We start from the raw sequence: 19,132 nt of genomic DNA, 5'->3' as shown, positions 1-19,132 counted from the left end.
CTAAAAACTTTAACCACCACCTCACATCTGACAGGAAAAACTTTATTTACTTTCCAGCCAAAGAGAATTCCAACCTTTTAAGGATGTGAGTTCAATAAGTATCACACCACAATAAACTTAACTAAAATAGTATTAGTAATTTTGTTAAAAATAGTAAAAACACTCATAAATTCACCACTTCTACGTTTAAAGATACGTGGTAAAAAGATCTTGACAACCCCTAATAGCATCGTGAGTATCACATTTGATATAAACTATAATTGGTCTTTTCCAAAGGACTTTTTAACGAGTATTTTTACACTGGACGTTAATATTAAATAATTTTAGGATTTTAAACTCCTCAATGGAGTTAAACATAGTGTATTTAGTTTTTTTTCCAAAGGAAGTATACAATTTTAGGAACCTTTTTATAGTGGACAATAATATTAAAGAATTTTAGAAAGATTTTAAACTTTGAATATATGGATTGAGATAAATGATATGAGATATATAAAAAGAAACGTTAAACTTGTGATTATTTTTATATTTTTTATTGATAAAGAATATTGATTTACAATTAAAGATATTATAATCTGTATATGTATATCAAAAGAATGTTAGAGGCAAATACCTCTGAGCATATAAAAAAAGAGAGCCCTCCTCCTCGTATAGAAGGGAGCGTATATATCAAATCCCTATTATTACAACATAATAGGCCCAAAAAGTGTAGCAAGAGAAGCCTGAAAAATAATTATGTGATGATTTAAATTTTAACTACTTGTTTTCTCCTTCTTTGTATTTTTCATAACACGATCCACTTTTACTTCTCCTTCACCAGGTCCAATGGTTTATGATCTTTAGTTAGAAACTAGACCTCTACCAACATGTGATCTATACTTTATCCTGCATAAGTGACCTGCATGGAACCAAACCCATAAAACATACCAAATGGTTATTTTTATGTAAACTCATTAAATTTTAAGTGAATGGTAAGGATATAAATGAAAAAAAAGTAATTAATATTTTATATATTAAAATTTGAAAATAACAAATAAAAACAAAAATTATTTAAAAGGGAACAAATAGAGAGATTAGTAAATACTCACTACAAGAAAATCATGAAATAAAAATCAATTTTAAAGATCAAGAATAATTAGTTGCTATAGTGATTAAATTATAGACCATTTTAGAGATTAAAAAAGATTTGGTTTCTAAATTAGTTTATATTATTGTTAAATAGTTTCTAAATTGGTATCTAATTAGCTACCAAGGTTTTGACTACCAATTATTTAGATTCTAAATTTGGTAGCAAAAAGTTTGGTAGCTAATTAGATACCAATTTAGAAACCATTTAACAATAATAAAAATGAATTTAGAAACCAAAAGTTTTTTTTAGTTTCTATAATGGTATCTAATCTATTCACTATAGCAACTAATTATTTTTTGTTTTTAAAATTGGTTTCTATGTCATTATTTTCTTGTAGGATTATTTTTTTTCTAGTGTAATTATCCCATGACTAGTTTAGATTAAAAAATATATTAATAAGATGAAACTTTTTTAAGTTATACATATTTTTCTTGGAAACATCAAATAATTTGGAAATAAGTTTTATATTCATCAAATGGATAATTTATCACTAATTTATGAATCTGTAAATTGATTTTTTAAAATTTGTTTTACTTAGATATTTAACTGGAAATCTTTTCACTGGACCACTACCCAACTGGATAGATAGGCCAGATTATACGTAAGTAATTCGAAGTGCAACTTATATATGATTTGTTAAATTAAATTATTAATTAGTTTCATCTGTGGTTCTAAATTGATCACATGCATAAATTGACACAGCGATCTCTCATATAACAATTTGAGCATCGAAAATCCAGAGCAATTGACATGTCAACAGGGAAGTGTGTAAGAGTCTTTTCCTTATCATATTTCTATTATTTTGAAAATTTTGAGATATTATCTGAGCCTTATCCATTTACTACGTGCCTTAGGAACTTGTTTGCATCATCTTTGAAGGGAAATGACTCGTAAGATTTGTATTACTCCTGCTAAATTAATCTCATCTATAAGTATATCTTATGCTACTGACTTAGCATGTCTATTATTTTCTCAGGGGAATGGTTTCATGTTTAGACAACAATAAATGCCCTAAAAGTAAGTTTATATGTTATAAGTTTCAAATATTAATATATTTTTTTTATCGGCAAGAAACAAATGAATAAATAGGAGGTATTTCAGAGATATCTCAACCTTTATACAAAAGACCTACCTGATGCTTTAAATATTAAACCTCCTTGCAGCAACTAAAAACCTAAAAGCAAATACCTGTTACTCATGCTAACTGTCTCCTAGAAAAATTGACTGACATCATACAAATTAAAGGCTCAAGGCACCAATCAAAATACGAAAAACTTACACCATGCGCTTTAGTCGTTACCCATGTCAAAGCCTTCATCTGTGCCGAAGTGAAGATTTCAATGTAATATATTCTGCCACCTCTGAAAATCCGCTTATTCCTATGTAACCACAACTCTTCTACAACTGCTATCCACACACTTCCCCGTATCTGATTAACATTATCCTTGACACCGCTCATCCTGAAGCTTCTGAAATGTTTTTTTAGCTCCCTATGATCTGTCGATACCAACTCCATCCACTCATAACACTTGGACCACACGAACCAAGCGACTCTAGAAGTACAAAAAATGTGAGACGTGGTTTCCTCTTCCTACCCGCACAAACAACACACATTAGTAGTCATACAAATCCCCCTTCTAGCCAAATTTGTGTTAGACGCTATTTTGTCTTCCAGAACCCTCCATGCTGTGAGATGTGAAGATGGTTATGCATTCAACCTCCAAAAATCCCTGTACAACTCCCTCTCCGCCCCAAACATCTTCTTCAAGAATTTTGTACGCGGATTTAACCGTGAACCCAACTGACTCTTTGCCTTTTCAAGCCCAAGGATCCTCCTTATCCATCATAACCCTCTGAGCTCCCAAAATTTGCATCAACTGTTGTTCCAAATCCCGTTCCCATTCAAATAGATTCCTTCTCCACTCTATCTTTCAGGTCACCTCTGAATTTTCTGACCTCTCTCCTGCGTGCCAAATGGAAGACTCCTTGGTAAAGCAAATGGTAAACAGTCTCGGAAAGGCATCTTTGAGATTCGTATTGCCGACCCATCTATCCTCCCACAGCCTTACCTCCCTCTCGTTCCCAACCTCCCAAGAAAAAGTATCCTCAAAATTATCTTTCCATTCATCAAGATACCAAACCTCCTTCAAATTCCTCCACCATAGAGAGTCGGAACTACTTCTTTTATGACTCTGAAGTTCCCTCCATTCTCCATATTTTGAATTTAGAACTTCTTTCCAAAAATCCGTCTTTTCATAGCCCAACCTCCATATCCACTTTCCTAGCAAAGCAATATTGAACTGTCTTATATCGATCATGCCAAGCCCTCCCACCTCTTTAGGCTCACAAACCTTTTTCCACGATGCCCACGCTATTTTCCTGCTTTCGAACCCCATCTGCATAAAAATTTCCTTTGTAACCTCACTAATTCCTTCATCACCACAACCGGCATTTTATACAAGGACAAGAAAAACAAAGGAAGAGCAGACAACACTGATTTAATCAAGCATAGTCTATCTGCTATAGATATAAACTTACCTTTCCATCTGCTTAATCTTTTCCTCACTTTTTCCACCACTTCTTCCCAAAACTTACTTCTTTTATGACAACCACCTACCGGCAAGCCCAAATATTTAAACAGAGTCTTCATCGTCTCACAATTCAAAATAGTCGCAAACTGTTGTACCAATAGGGAGCTGCATCCGATCCCTCTAACATTGCTCTTTTGAAAATTAACCTTTAAACTTAAGGCTAATTAGAAGCAATTTAGAATAGCCTTGATAACAAATACACTTTGAGCTTTCGCCTTACAGAAAAAAGTGTTGTCCACATACTGAAGCATATTAACCTTTATAGACTTACCTCTGATCTCCACACTTTCTAGCAATTCTATCTCAACCGCCTTCCTTATAGCTCCTGCTAAACCTTCGATCGTTGTGAGGAGAAGAAACAGAGCTAGGGGATCTCTTTATCTCAACCCCTTCCTTGGTTTAAACTCCTTAGTAGGGCTCCCATTAACTAACACAGACACCGATGATGACTCAAGACAAACTCTTATCCAACCAATCCACTTGCCACAGAAACCTAGCCTCTCCAACATGTAATAGATAAACTCCCAAACAACTGAGTCGTACGCCTTCTCGTAGTTGACTTTGAAGAAAACACAACTGCTCTTTCTCCTCTTGACTTCTTCTGGCACTTCATTTGCTACTAGAACGCTATCCAGTATCCCGCTACCCTTCAAGAATGCAGACTGTCTAGTGTCAATAACCTTGTGTAACACTTTCTTCATCCTCAGGGATAAAATTTTTGCCACAATTTTACATAAGCATCCAACCAGAGAAATTGGTCTAAAATCCTTCAGATGTTATGGATTATCAACTTTAGGAATCAAAGAAATAAAAGACGCATTTGTCCCCCTTGGCCATCTCTGTCATCCTCAAAACTATGAACTGCTCTTATGATGTCATCCTTAATCTCTTATCAACGAAACTTAATGAACCCGAAATTGAATCCATCAGGCCCTGGGCTTTTGTCACTATCATAGCTCCAAACTGCCCTCTTAACTTCCTCTTCAGATATCCTTCCTACCAACAAAACATTGTCTTCGTCTGTAATTCTATTGAACCCTACCTTATCTAACTTGACTCTTTGGCATACTTCCCTAGAAAACCTTTCTTTGTAGTACTCTCTGACCTTCTCCTCATACCATTGACCCTTGTTTCTCAGCCCGCACAAACCATTCCTTACTCTTCTCCATTTAATGACCGAATGAAAGTACTTTGTATTCGAGTCCCCCTGCTTGAACCATCTAAAATGAGCTTTCTGCTGAAGAATAACTTCTTTACTGTGATTATTACGTCTTTGCTATGATAAAAGCCACATTCTCTCCTCCCTTCCTACCTCATCCAACTCACTTTCACCATCCCTTGCATCAAGCTCTTGAATTCTCCTCTAAATATCCGCTCTACTAGAAAACATTGTCGAAGACCTCTCTATTCCAAACTTTTAAATCAGATTTCAACTTCTTCAGCTTCTCTTTAAAAACGAAGATCCCACTTCTTTACACTTCATAACTAGCCCATTTATTACGAACAAAAACCTTAAACTTGTTTCCTTAAGCCAAACATCCAAACTCCTGAACGTTTCGGACCCTAGTCTGTGTTGGTCCTATTCAAAACCAAGGCACAATGATCAGACATTGACCTGTCTGCGACCTGATACCTATTGTCTGGCCACTTATCCAACCATTCCTTTGACACTAAAATCCGATCTATTCTACTCTTTATCATGCCATTTGGCTTGTACCACGTATATTTTCTTCTCGCCATCAGAATATCAAACAACTCTGAACCTTCAATAAAATCATTAAACCTTTTCATCTCCCTACGGTGGTCACCATCCAAACCCACATTCCTTCTTTCTCCAACCCTCCTGATAGAGTTAAAATCCCCGACCACGCACCATGCCTTTGTATTTGACTTCCTTCTCCTCTCTTGAACCTCATCCCACACCACTATTTTGTCTGACAGAGAACCAGAGTTATACATAACAAAAGTAACCTGAAAAGCCTCTCATAACCTCCACTATCCTTCGATTATACTGTAATTATGCCCGTTAAATACCTTACAAAACATAAAGCAGTTTTCCCTCCACATTGTAATCACCCTTCTAGCGTTATTAACGTTTCCGTTCTCTACCCATTCTACCTCGTTTGTACCCCACATTTTGTAAATTCCTTCCATTCTCAACTCCTTACTTTTTGTCTCCTGTAAACACACCACATCCACTTGTTCTTTAAGAATAAGCTCACACAAATATTTCTTTTTATTCTTACCCTCTACTCCTCTTATATTCATACTAATTATCTTCATCATCAGACAAACTTTTCAACACCCTGCTTGTGCTCACCCTCCTAATAGCTGATTTATCTCTAACCTCCAACGCATGTAATTGACCTATAACAACATCATCTTCTCCCGAGAAAGAGAAACCCAACTCCTTTCCAATATTTCAGATTCTAAAAGCTTCAGAGTGCTCATTATTCATCCAAAACAACCTATTATAGTTCTCAACCACACTATCAGATAAGCGGTTGATATGACTTTGAGTGTCACCACCAGGATTACCCTCAACTGACTTCCCCTTCTGGTATGCTGAGTGGCCCTTCATAGTCCCGAAACCGCCGTCATCCTCGACGCCGTTAGATGTGCCCTGTGAAGTTGCTACTTGTGACACCCCCTGTCTGTTCTACTTCCACCTCCATTAGGCCCAGACCCAAAAAAACACTAAAAGCACTCCCCTCATGTGATTGAGACTTAATTGATCCATCTACTATTAGGTTAAAATCTTTCTCTCTCCCACTAGCCGTTGACACCTTTTTACTTACTCTAGCCTCCTTCTACCCTGGCATACACTTAGACTTTGTTTGTTTTTAGTTGTTCACTGTATACGAAGAAAGAAAGGCACAGATTATGTGCGTTTGTTTTTACTGATTTCCGTGTATTGGCGAGCGAAGAAAGGTGCTAAAACACATTTTTTCATCTTCACGGGTGCCCAAAGATTTGCCAAGAAAGTCGCAAAGATTATGTGAATTAACCATATTACCCTTGATGTTATAAAAGTATTTAATAATATTATTAATAATAATTAATTATAATAATAAAATTATATTAATAAATATAATTATTTATAACAAAGGATAATTTATATAATAACAGTATTAAATATAAAAAATAATAATATTATATAATATAGAAATAATTTTAAATACATTTATATTTTTTTAAATGAAATATTTGATCAATAATATTTAACAAAAATATATATTATAATAATAATAATAAATTATTAACAATAAATATAAATTAAATATTTAATAATAATTAAAATAAATTTATTAAATAATAATATTAACAAAAATAAAAATAAAAATTAATTTTAATTTTTATTTGATTTGTGAAAATATTTTTTTAAGAAAAGGGTAAATTTGTAAACTTACATTTTATACAATTTAAAAAAGATAAAAATCTCTTTACAACCATCTTATCACACACAAACTTCAATAAACTTTCCTCACAAATCCACTCTAATATACCCTAATCCAAACAACCTCACTTTCTTTACACTTTCCTCTCAAATCACTCTAAATCCACTCCCCAATCCAAACACACTTGTTCTAATGTAGCAGCGTCGATCTCTACCAATGACCCTATTTGAGCGACGACTTGTTCAAAACACAACTTGTTCCAAAACCTGAGAGGTATTACTCTACATCTGACCCACACAATCTTTTCTAAAACTTCACATTTATCCTCCCATAGCACTACCGATTCAAAGATTTCAGCGAACAAATCCTTATTTTCTTCAAGAGATTTTTGCAGGACCTTTACCGATTCTCCAGACAGCAGCACATAAAGCCCCCATAGATACCTCCTCACCCTGATAAATTTGAACCCCTCCATAAAAAAGCTCTCCTTCATTAATTTGGTAAGGCGCGGGGTGGTGGTTGAAAACCCTGTTTGCTGCTTGTGTGGGAAGGTTCAAGAGTCGTCGAGTCACTTGTTCTCCGTTTGTGACTTTTCTTGGAGGATCTGGTGTCTTTGCTTTGAGTGGCTTGGAGTGTCGTTCGTAATCCATTTGGATCCTATGCAAAATTTTATCCAATTCAGGATGAGTCAGGCATCAGTTTCAGTTAATGATGTTTGGGGGGCAATTTGGGTTGGAATTGTGAGTGAAATTTGGAAGCATAGGAACTCGATCGTCTTTAATGGAGGAGTGGCAGATGTGTTAGAAGTTTTTGCCTCTGCGCAAGTAAAGGTATGGTCTTGGATTGCTGCAAAGTCCCGCGAAGTTTAGTTTTCCTACCCCTGTTGGGTTATGGATCCTTTGGCATGTATACGGCTGATTCGGTAAAGCTAGTTAGCGCTTGGTTTGGTTGGTCCGTTGTCCGACAATTTTGGGTGCCAAGTTAGGAGTTAGATTCTAGGTGTTCTTGTAAAAGGGTTGGACCACCCCTGAAGTGGTCCCCTTTTATTTATTTTTTATTGCTGATAAAAAAAAAACCTTTTGCACCTTCCCAACATCCGCCACTTTTCCAATATAACTGTTCTTCAACCATTTTGTATCTTCCATTTCAACTCTGATATGAATCCTACTTTGTTCCTTGACTACTTGAACATTCCTATCGGTCTCCTTTCTCACTGACTAATTGAGCGTATGACGACTTTCCTTACCCACCACCTGTGCATAAGTTTGACGGTATTCCTTCTGTTTCCATTCCTTCTTTTGTTGAGTTGGTCCATGGCTTTCATTCCACTCCTTCCTTGTCCCCTATGACCTCCTATATTTTGGTTTGTTCACCCTTAACTTCAAAGTCCCAATCCATATGACATTTAGTCTTCTTTCAAGCACATCAACATCTACCACCTCTTGAAATCTTACAAAAGCCAAACTTCTGTCTTTTAATATTCAATCTGCTTGAAATGAAGATATCTTTAATCCGTCCCCACCGCTGAAAAATATTCCACATATCCCTTTAATTGTGAACATGAGGAAAGTTGGAGAAGAAGAAACTAGCCTCCATACCTCCACGTCCTAGGCAAAGTTTTCGTTAGTGTAAAAAATCCGCGCTAAAGAGTATTATTGAGGTGAGTTGATTAATCGATGATGAGATCAACATAATATTTATCTAATGCTTTATTATTTGAACTTGTCCAATTTTAGTATGATATAAATATCTTAGTATGTTGATATGATATTGCCTAGATAATCACTTTCCAACATATGCTTATAGTCATTTGAATAATTCCACTCGTTATGATCATGGATGGTATTTGTCAATGATTTCCTATGAATTACAAACCTAGTTACAACTACGTACCGGGGTCTTTGTATCAATTTTGATTGCACTTTATTTTATCGGCAAATTTTGATTACACTTGATTGGTATTTTTGTGCTTATTTTTGTTCTATAAAGTGCCAGTTTGTTTTTCATTATTTCCAACTATTGGTTGTAGACTAAATATTTACTTCCAGAATTAGTGATTCATATCACTGTCCTTTTAACAAAAGGTTGATGGGAAAAAACACATCAAAATCAAAGAAAGAAAGAAAACAAATAATGGGTCTCATTCTTTTCTTTATTTCTTTTTTCTTTTACTCAACAAAGATTTTACTATTCTTTTCAATTTTGAATCACAGATATTAATCATGTTCTCATTTTTATTTTTCATGAAAGCGATGTACTTGTCAAGTACTCTTATCTTTGGTATGTTATCTTTGTCATATATATTGACAATTAGAAATTACCAGTTTCCCATTCCCAGGCTTGTATAATTCAGTTAGACTCTCTATTTTTTCCCTTCATATTTAAGATGAAACAAAAAATTGAGTTTTATATACGTAAGTATGAAAAATTTGCTTTTAATATTTTTCTTATAACAATCTTCTTATTATGCTTGATTCCTTACATTAGTTTTTCACCATTTTTTGGTTGTCCCAGCTTGGTATTCTCTTCATGTAAATTGTGGAGGGAAGTTAATATCTAATGGAAACATAAAATATGATGATGATTCACAAGAAGCTGGCCCAGCAAGATTTCGTCGAACAGGATCAAATTGGGTATTTAGCAACACTGGTCATTTCTTTGATAGTGGTCGTGTGGACTACTATACTTGGTCTAATACAACAAAGCTTGACATCAACAATGGCGAATTATATATGGATGCACGTGTTTCTCCCCTTTCTCTCACATATTATGCATTTTGCATGGGAAATGGAAGCTACACAATAAGCCTTCATTTTGCAGAAATAATGTTCACTGATGATCAAACATATAGCAGCTTGGGAAGACGTGTATTTGACATCTATGTTCAGGTGCATGGTTTTATCATCTTACCATTGTCCACCACATGCTAATGTTAACAACTTCCTTTTGTTCTTCATGAGCCATTTGTGTTTGGATTGAAATATTGCAGAGAAAGTTGGTGCTGAAGGATTTCAATATTGCAAAAGAAGCAGGAGGAGTTGGTAAATCAATCATAAAAAAGTTCACTGCTACAGTAAATAGCAGTACCTTAGAGATTCGCTTGCAGTGGGCTGGAAAAGGGACTACTGGTATACCATTTGGATCAGTTCATGGTCCTCTCATATCTGCTATATCTGTTGATCCTGGTTAGTGCTACTTCTCCATCATTGTTTTTCTCGCCCATCACCTCATATGATCTAATATAACTAATTTATTTTTGTCATAATGAAACAGATTTTACACCCCAAGAGAAAAATAAAGATGGTGTACCTATGCATTATATTGTTGCAATTATAGTTACTGGAGCACTTGTTATCATCATAATATTTGCCATAGCTTGGTGGAAAGGATGTTTAAAAAGAAAGGTATCGTTAGAAAAAGGTAAATTATCATTTATAAATTTGTTTTGCCATAAACTTATTTTACCAGCATAAAATAAATAGATTTAAAAGTAAAGAATTTTTTTATCAGACAAAAAATAATAAAATAAAAAGAGCATAGAAGGAATGTTGTAACCCATATAAAAAATACTAAAAAGATAAATTTGAGTATTTAAAGGATATTTTAACCTTTATACAATAAGAAGAGTTTAAGACGGATAAACCTGTATAAACTTTACAAAAAATAAGTATAAACTTTTAAAAAATAAGCCAACAATGCAAAAAGTCCGAAAATTGCAAAAGAAGATTTCCAAAGGTTATTGTTTTCTTTAGTACTCCACAAATTGGGATTACTACACCTACGTTGTTTCCTACACTAGATCACTTTCCCCCTCCCAAATAATTCACTTCCAAGACAACATTAGGAGTTATAACATAAGTTGTAGTGAGACATGTTTGTGTTAGCATTAAACTCAAAGCCGTCATCAGCTTTATTTAAAAATTTGAATGGTCAATAATTATTAGATTTAATCTTAGTTTTGAATGTCATTTATATTGTGATTTTAAATGTAATTTATAGTATAGCTTTGATGAGAGAGAATGTAGAATTTGAAAATTCTATTGTAAGACTATTTATAGAGACTGTATTCTTATATGAAAAGTAGTAGTGAAATAAAAGTTATATTCTCTGTTCACAAATTGGTATAAGAGCTATGGTCAGTAACCAATAATATGTCCCTTCCTCAGTTAACAAAGATGGCCAATTATGATAATTGAAGCATCGAAATGAAAGCTCTTATGGGATACCACTGGTTACTCGGCGGCCCAAAACAAAAGGTTGAAAGAGACACGATCAAAAGATAAGGCAACATTGATGAGGCAATGTTTGAGAAGATTGTTGGTGCATCCACTTCAAAGGAAGCATGGGACATCTTGGAAAAGGTGTTAAAGGGTGTAGTCTGAGTTAAACCAATTCGTCTTCAAACTCTACAAGGTGAGTTGGAGGCCATGAAGATGAAGGATTCAGAAGATGTATCTAGTTACATCACTCGTGTGAAAACGGTAGCCAATCAACTCAAACGTAATGGAGAGACTCTCACGGATGCAATGGTTGTGGAGAAAATTCTTCGGTCTTTGAAAATGTTGTATGTGCAATTGAGGAGTCAAGAAACTTGGAAGAGATGACCATTGATGATCTCTCTAGTTCTCTTGAATCACATGAACAACGAAAGAGAAAGAAGCAAGAAGTCTTGGAGGAAGCCTTACAAACAAAGATGCAACATAACCGAGGAAGACAAGGTGATGTACGCGCAACATAACCGAGGAAGAGGACATGGACGTGGAGGTTGAGGTTTTGATCACAACGGAGGTCGTGGTCATGGAAACAAAAAGGGACAAATGAACCAACAAAACTGGTGTGGACGAGGTCGTGATCGTGGTGGTCGTTCACATCGTTCAAATGTTGAATGTTACAATTGTGACAAATATAAACACTATGCAAAGGAGTGCTATGCCAAGAAGAGAGTGGAAGAAAATTCAAATTTAGTGGAGGAAGATGAGACAAAAGAGGAAGGAATTCTCATGATGGCCAATGAAGATGTCACTCTAGATAGTGACATGATATTGTATCTAGACACTGGTGCTAGTAATCATATGTGTGGGCACAAACACCTATTTCTTGATATAGAAGAGCTAGAAGATGGACATGTGTCTTTTAGAGACTCAACAAAGGTTCCCATCAAAGGTCGGGGAAAAATATGTTTTTCTCAAAAGGATGGAAAACAAGGCACTATGAAGGATGTTTATTATGTACCTGATTTGAAGAATAACATTCTCAGTATGGGACAATTACTAGAGAAAGGCTATTCGGTTTTTATGAAAGACCAAATTTTGCACTTGAAGGACAAAAAATGAACGTGTTCTTGCAAATGTGGAGATGACAAAGAATCAAATGTTCAAACTCAACTTAAAGAGTACATTGTTGGAGAAGTCCCTTTGTGATGAAAAAATTGAGCTTGAAGGTTTAAGGGAAAAATCAAGTAGCTTGGAAGAATTGTGCAATTTACTGAATAATGAAACGCACAATCTCCTAAATGAAAGGAGTGTCATGATATCTCAATTGGAGGTGTTGAAGCAAAATTTGATAACCTGGAAAGAAGGTTTACAAAGTTGGAAGAAAAATATGTTGATATGGAGAAAGACAAAGAAAGTAGAGTCAATCAAGTTGAAGAACTCCATTTGTTACTTTTGGCACAAAAAGAAAAGGTGAATGAATTACAATCCAAATTAGAAGGCCATTATAATTACAATCCCTTGAAGCTATCAAGAAGCTAAGGGCAGAACCAAAGGTCAATGAAAAGTATCTTCCATCTTTTGTTATTGTTGATGAGAGTGTAAGAAATAATACTTCAGATAGTATGACTGCAAGGTGCAGTAAAGTTCTTTGTGACAATAATGGTTTTGATTTGGGAAAAGACAATAAATGGAATGCTTTCAAGGCATCATCTGAAAGGGATATATGGTCTAATAATTATGTCCAAGCTAATTGAAGCCACAATCTTTCTTAAATCCTTTTAATTCAGAGGGTGAAAGTGCAAAAGATTTTGTTTGGGAGACTAAAATTATTTCAATCCAGAACTTTGCATGGGTTGGTGCAGTGAAGAAGACCAAAGTTGCTTCTAATCCAAAACAGTGTGGTGACTGTTGGGAAAATATTGGAAATGTGGGTGATGACGATCAGAAAAACAATCTGAATGAAGAATATGAAAGGTTTGAGTTTAAGGGAGGAATTTGTTAGCATTAAACTCAAAGCCGTCATCAGTTTTATTCTCTGTTCATAGTTTGTAGCCACCAAACCTTCTTTAGTGAACCTACAACCACAAAATTTGCTATTGCTAATTAACCAAGACCAAAACTTGAGCTTCAATTAGTTTTTGACAAATGATTGTAGCTAATGTGCCTTGATACTTGATCATTTCAGCGTTCCTTGTGCTTTCTATGTCTAACACCACATCGATCTCCTAATTTAAAAGTTTTGCACTGTACCATAATATCCCCTGTGGTTGTCCCCAGTATTTAAGCCGTATATACACAATACAAAAAAAATCAGTATTATCTACGGATATCCACCCACGAATCTGAATTCGTAGGTAAATTCAACATTACTTACGGATATTACCCACAGACAACATTACTTACAAACATTACCCACAAATTCTGAATCCGTAAGTAAATTCAACATTATCTACCAACTATTACCCACAGATCTTATTATGTACAACTTTTACCTACGAATCTCTATTACCTACCAACTATTACCCACAAATCTCTATTACCTACGAACTATCACCCACGAATCTCTATTACCTACCAACTATTATCATAATAATTATTCATAATATTTAACAATATTCATAATATTTAACAATATTAATAATATTAATAATAATAATATTAAATATATGAATAATGTTGTTAATTTTTATTTTATTAATTATATTAATATTGATAATCATACTTTTAAGTATAATAATAATCATAACATGACAACAAAACTTGACTGGTATAATGGTTAAAGCTTCTATGAACATTTTTCAAGGAACTTGGCTTCGAGTCTCACCTTTATACTGATTTACCTTAGTGTACTTAAACAAACCATGGAATTAATACACACTTAGAGTAAGTTAAATGCGCATCAAATTTCACATAAGATGTTTCAAGAATATATCCAAAATACTCTTTAAATAATCCTTCTCACTTAGGCTAGCTTTTATTAGTTAGACTTGATCTATTTCTAATATATTAATAGGTTTGTATATATATTGTTATTAACACTTTCTTTTAAAGATATGATCATCCTTAATTTGTTCCATTACATAAATTTGATCGCCAATATCGTATTTTGACATCTCTAAGAGAAAATAAAGAAAAAAGTTTTGATACTAAATTACCATTTTGATCTGTTTATTACCGACTCAAGAATTAATAAAGGAAAAAAAATATGGTGTTTACCTTGTTACCAAAATATAAAGTATTGAATGACACTGATTATTAAGGTTTAAACAATGCTTATTTTGAAACTGAAATTAGTTCTTAGCCTATTTAAAGTAGTAAGTTTATCTATTGTGACATAAATTTCACTTTTTTTTGGCAATATTTTTCCCAACTATTTATGCATTTGCTTGCATAACTTATAATATCTTATAAACTACTATAGGTAGTATACAAATTATGGTTTTAATTATGTCACAACATATTTATGCTTTTTTTCTGTCTCAACAGAACTAATGGGTGTAGATTTCCAAACTGGCTTATTTAGCTTAAGAAAAATCAAAGCTGCAACTAAAAACTTTGATATTAGCTTCAAGATTGGAGAAGGAGGTTTTGGTCCTGTATACAAGGTATTCTCGATTTTCAACATTTTGTATATGACTTATTAATAACTTTCCAAACATAAAGCAATACTTTAATCAAAGCTGAAAATGCAGGGTGTTCTCTCAGATGGCACGGTAATAGCAGTTAAACAACTTTCTTCTAAATCAAAACAAGGGAATCGTGAGTTTATAAATGAAATTGGCATGATTTCTTCTTTGCAACACCCTTGTCTAGTTAAACTTTATGGTTGTTGTATGGAGGGAAATCAGTTGATGCTAATATATGAATACATGGAAAACAACAGTCTTGCTCGTGCTTTATTTGGTAATTTTCTTTTGTTTATGTTAAGTTTGTTAACTCTATTAATAATCTACAAATTTCAATATACTATGTCCTCTACTTTTTGTGACTAATGAAAATGCAGAACCAGAAAAATTTGGATTGAAGCTGAATTGGTCAACAAGGCAAAAGATCTGTGTTGGTATTGCTAGAGGTTTGGCTTACCTCCATGGAGAGTCAAGGCTGAAGATAGTTCACAGGGACATCAAAGCCACTAATGTGTTACTAGACAAAGATCTCAACCCAAAGATATCTGATTTTGGTTTGGCCAAACTTGATGAAGAGGGCTACACACACATAACTACCCGAGTAGCTGGCACCTAGTGAGTTATTATATATTAGTATGTTTTTATTAATGTTTTTAGTAATATTTTATCGTTTTATATATAAAGATTACATGCGCTATGAAATTCTTTTGGTAAATTTAATTTGACTTTAAAATTGCATTCTCAACTGTTAATGTGAGTTTTTAACACTGCAGTGGATACATGGCTCCAGAATATGCGATGCATGGTTATTTAACTGATAAAGCAGATGTGTATAGTTTTGGTATTGTTGCACTAGAAATTGTTAGCGGAAAAAGTAATAACATGAATTGGTCAAAGGAAGAATGTTTCTCTCTCGTTGATTTGGTAAGTTTTACTCTCATGGATCTCCAACTTCCATACCCATATGATTGTATCTAAGAAATTTTTTGTTTCATTATTAAAAATATCATTCAATATTAATGTAGTGCAGCATTTGAAGAACAAAAAACCACAAGTCTATATGTTGATTTTAGTTTATTAGAACTAAGCTGTTTCTATTTTGTTTTTCAAGGTCCATCTCTTGAAAAAACAAAGTGATCTAATGGACCTAGTTGATGAGAGGTTGGGTAAGGATTTCAGAAAAGATGAAGTAGTGGTAATGATTAATGTGGCTCTATTATGTACGCAAGTTTCTTCAATGCATAGACCCACCATGACTTCAGTTGTATGCATGCTTGAAGGAAAAACTAATGTTCCAGAGGTGGTATTAGATACAAGTGAAGTATTAGATGGAAAGAAGTTGGAGATGCAACAATATTACCGTATGAGAGAGAAAAATATAACTCATGAAACTCAAGAAGAGAGCATCTCAATGGGTGAAACTTCAGCATCTATGTCTGATATAGGTCTATATTCTATCAACATGGATTCTTCTTTCCAAGAGAAGAGTCATTAGATAATTATCACCACTTAGTAGATGATATGTATTCTATACTTGTTATATCCTTTTGTTGTGAATATTTTGTAATTCGTTACGTAAAAAATAACTGAAATAACTAATGTTAGTTATTTCTTTTAAGGATTGCTTTTAGAAGGTGGGTTTCTTCTGGTGGTACGTAGGCTTTTTTTGATATTCTGTAAAATACTTTCTCTCTTGTATTCAATTCAATCTATCGAAACCTTTCTGTATGACATTCCCGGTTGTTGATATTCTTCAGGTTCTATACTCATAGAATGTCGTTTATAATAACAAGTATCAGCCAATCCGGTTCTTGGTTTTGGTGGATGCAACCCACAACCTTACAACACTTAAAATAATTAGAAGAGCATGTTACCACTAGACTTGAGACATTACAATGGCTTAGTAAAAAAGGTGAAATTATGGTTAATAAACAAGTCCTCATTGTTGGACAAGATGCTTTGATGCCTCCAAATCTGTGTAGAAAGCTTTGAAGACTTTGATGATGTGTGTGTTGTCTAATAGTTTTTAACTTGTTAATTCACTCCTTGAAATGATCCAAGCTCATTTGAATCGTTATCTCTTTTGAAAGAAATGTTTCTTAAAAACTGAGAAATTTTTATTCAGTTATTTTTCAAATCAACGAGTTGAAAAGTTGCTACTCAAGGAATTGAGGCTAAGGCAAGTTTTTCAACCTGTTGAATTGTCAAAACAACCTGTTGTTTTACACTTAGTAGTTTTCAAAGATTTGGAAAAGCTTTGGTTAATTTTGTCTTTGCTGTCAAATAGAAACAATAGGATATTTCGATAAAACAACTGGTTGTTTTTACGAAAACCTTAACAAAAAATTTATTTCAATCTATTGTTTTGGAAAACAACTTGTTTTTATAACATAATTTTGTTATATTTTAAACTGTTTTAGAATGCTTCCAACTGACTTTGATTTCTGATCTAACAACTTTGACCACTTGCTTAAGTCTTTATAAAGGCTGTTTGATGTTCTTCTCAAAAGACTAAGAAATAAAGATTATTAAAAAATGTTTTTCATCAAGAGTGTATTGAGTATCTCTCCACTTACAAATTGTCACTTGTCTCACTATGAAAGGAGAGGATTTGCTCCAATTATAGAGTGACATTTGTCAAGATTTAAGTGGAGAGTATAATCAGAATTTTGGCACCATTTTAGGCTATAATTAAAGGTGCTTAGACATATAATTTTTAGATTTGAATTGATAATGAAATGCTGCCCAAATTGCTAGCTCATTTGTTTATTTAATGGTTATAAGTGTGTTGAAAATATTTGGATTCATGGACCTAGATCAAGTTCTTAACTTAACTTGTGATTAACTCATTAAATTGGAAGAGAACAAGTATTTATTTTATTTTATTCTTATTATTGTTCAAACTTATTAATTATATTTTAGAAACTTATAATATATGATGATTTTTTTTTTATCTATTGGATTAAAGATGGTGGACAAAGAGTGAACTAAATTTCCAAGGTTTAGTAAAGAGTATATTAATGGTGTTGAGTTATTTATACAATTATATTTTGGTAGTTGCTATATTTATTTTGTTTGAATTAGATTTAATTAGTATATATTTATGTATTTTTTGCAGCTTGAAGACAATGAAGACTACGAAGACAATCTTGAAGAAGAATGAACTTATTAAATTTGCTATGTGATGGGTTTCTTCGATCTTATACAACTTGGACATGGCATGGTGAATTATTAAATTTATCACGTGTTTCCGTAACTGAAGAATACGTGGGGTCCACCATGGATGAAGCAGTACACGATGATGTAGATGATGATCAATTGGAGGACATGATTCGTGATGTAGGAGCTGAGTCTTTTTCAAAAGCGCATGGATATGGAAGTATGTCAAGCGATGCAGAGACTCCATTGTATCCTGGATCAACTAACTTCACACGGTTGTCGACGGTGTTAAGATTGATGAATTTGAAGGCAATAAATGGATGGACTGATAAAAGCTTCACGGAATTGCTTCAATCGTTGAAGGATATGCTTCCAGAGGGAAATATTCTATCTAATCGTAATTATGAGGCCAACAAGATTCTTTGTCCAATGGGTATGAAGTATAAAAAGATACATGCATGTCCTAATGATTGTATATTATAGCGGAAAGATTTTGAATTGTTGAAAAGTTGTCCGAGATGTGGGTTATCACGTCATAAGTTGAAACAAAAAGATGATGATACTATTGAAGATATAGAAAAGCATGGACCCCCAATGAAGGTTATGTGGTATCTTCCCATCATTCCAAGGATGAAGCGTTTGTTTGCAAACCCAAACGATGCTAAGAATCTTAGATGGCATGTAGATGAGAGGAAATGTGATGGCATGTACCGACATCCAGCTGATTCTATTCAGTGGAAGAAATTTGATGATGAGTTTTTAGAGTTTGGTAAAGAATCAAGAAATATCCGACTTGGTTTAGCTACAGACGGAATGAATCTGTTTGGTAATATGAGTACAAATCATAGTTCATGGCCTGTTTTACTAGTTATTTACAACTTACCTCCTAAAATACATGATGTTGTCTATGATGATATCCGGTCCGAAACAGCCAAGGAATGATATTGATGTATATCTAAGTCCTCTAATTGAAGATTTGAAGTTAATGTGGGACCAGGGTGTTGAAGTATTTGACGGA

At 33.7% G+C, this 19,132-nt stretch overlaps 1 protein-coding gene across 3 annotated transcripts in view; it reads left to right on the top strand.

Annotated features, from left to right (window-relative positions):
* LOC137835243 (putative leucine-rich repeat receptor-like serine/threonine-protein kinase At3g14840) overlaps positions 1-16,688 on the top strand; it is a 43,221-nt gene extending 26,533 nt beyond the window's left edge. For 2 of the 3 annotated variants that reach the window (XM_068643651.2, XM_068643649.2), the window contains 12 exons: positions 1,665-1,727; positions 1,829-1,894; positions 1,981-2,016; positions 2,103-2,143; positions 9,630-10,003; positions 10,105-10,300; positions 10,389-10,535; positions 14,816-14,934; positions 15,022-15,232; positions 15,333-15,570; positions 15,729-15,879; positions 16,067-16,688. In XM_068643651.2, coding sequence (XP_068499752.2) covers positions 1,665-1,727; positions 1,829-1,894; positions 1,981-2,016; positions 2,103-2,143; positions 9,630-10,003; positions 10,105-10,300; positions 10,389-10,535; positions 14,816-14,934; positions 15,022-15,232; positions 15,333-15,570; positions 15,729-15,879; positions 16,067-16,450 — 2,026 coding nt within the window. In that variant the 3' untranslated portion in view covers positions 16,451-16,688. Of the gene's footprint in view, positions 1-1,664; positions 1,728-1,828; positions 1,895-1,980; positions 2,017-2,102; positions 2,144-8,258; positions 8,776-9,629; positions 10,004-10,104; positions 10,301-10,388; positions 10,536-14,815; positions 14,935-15,021; positions 15,233-15,332; positions 15,571-15,728; positions 15,880-16,066 lie in introns of those variants that run through there. The other variant, XM_090302025.1, reaches the window with a different exon arrangement.
* Positions 16,689-19,132: the final 2,444 nt, after the last annotated feature.

The sequence above is a fragment of the Phaseolus vulgaris genome, chromosome 5 (assembly GCF_051622355.1).
Source record: "Phaseolus vulgaris cultivar YP4 chromosome 5, ASM5162235v1, whole genome shotgun sequence".
In the NCBI taxonomy this organism is placed as follows: domain Eukaryota; kingdom Viridiplantae; phylum Streptophyta; class Magnoliopsida; order Fabales; family Fabaceae; genus Phaseolus; species Phaseolus vulgaris.
This window is presented reverse-complemented; position numbering and strand designations above follow the sequence as displayed.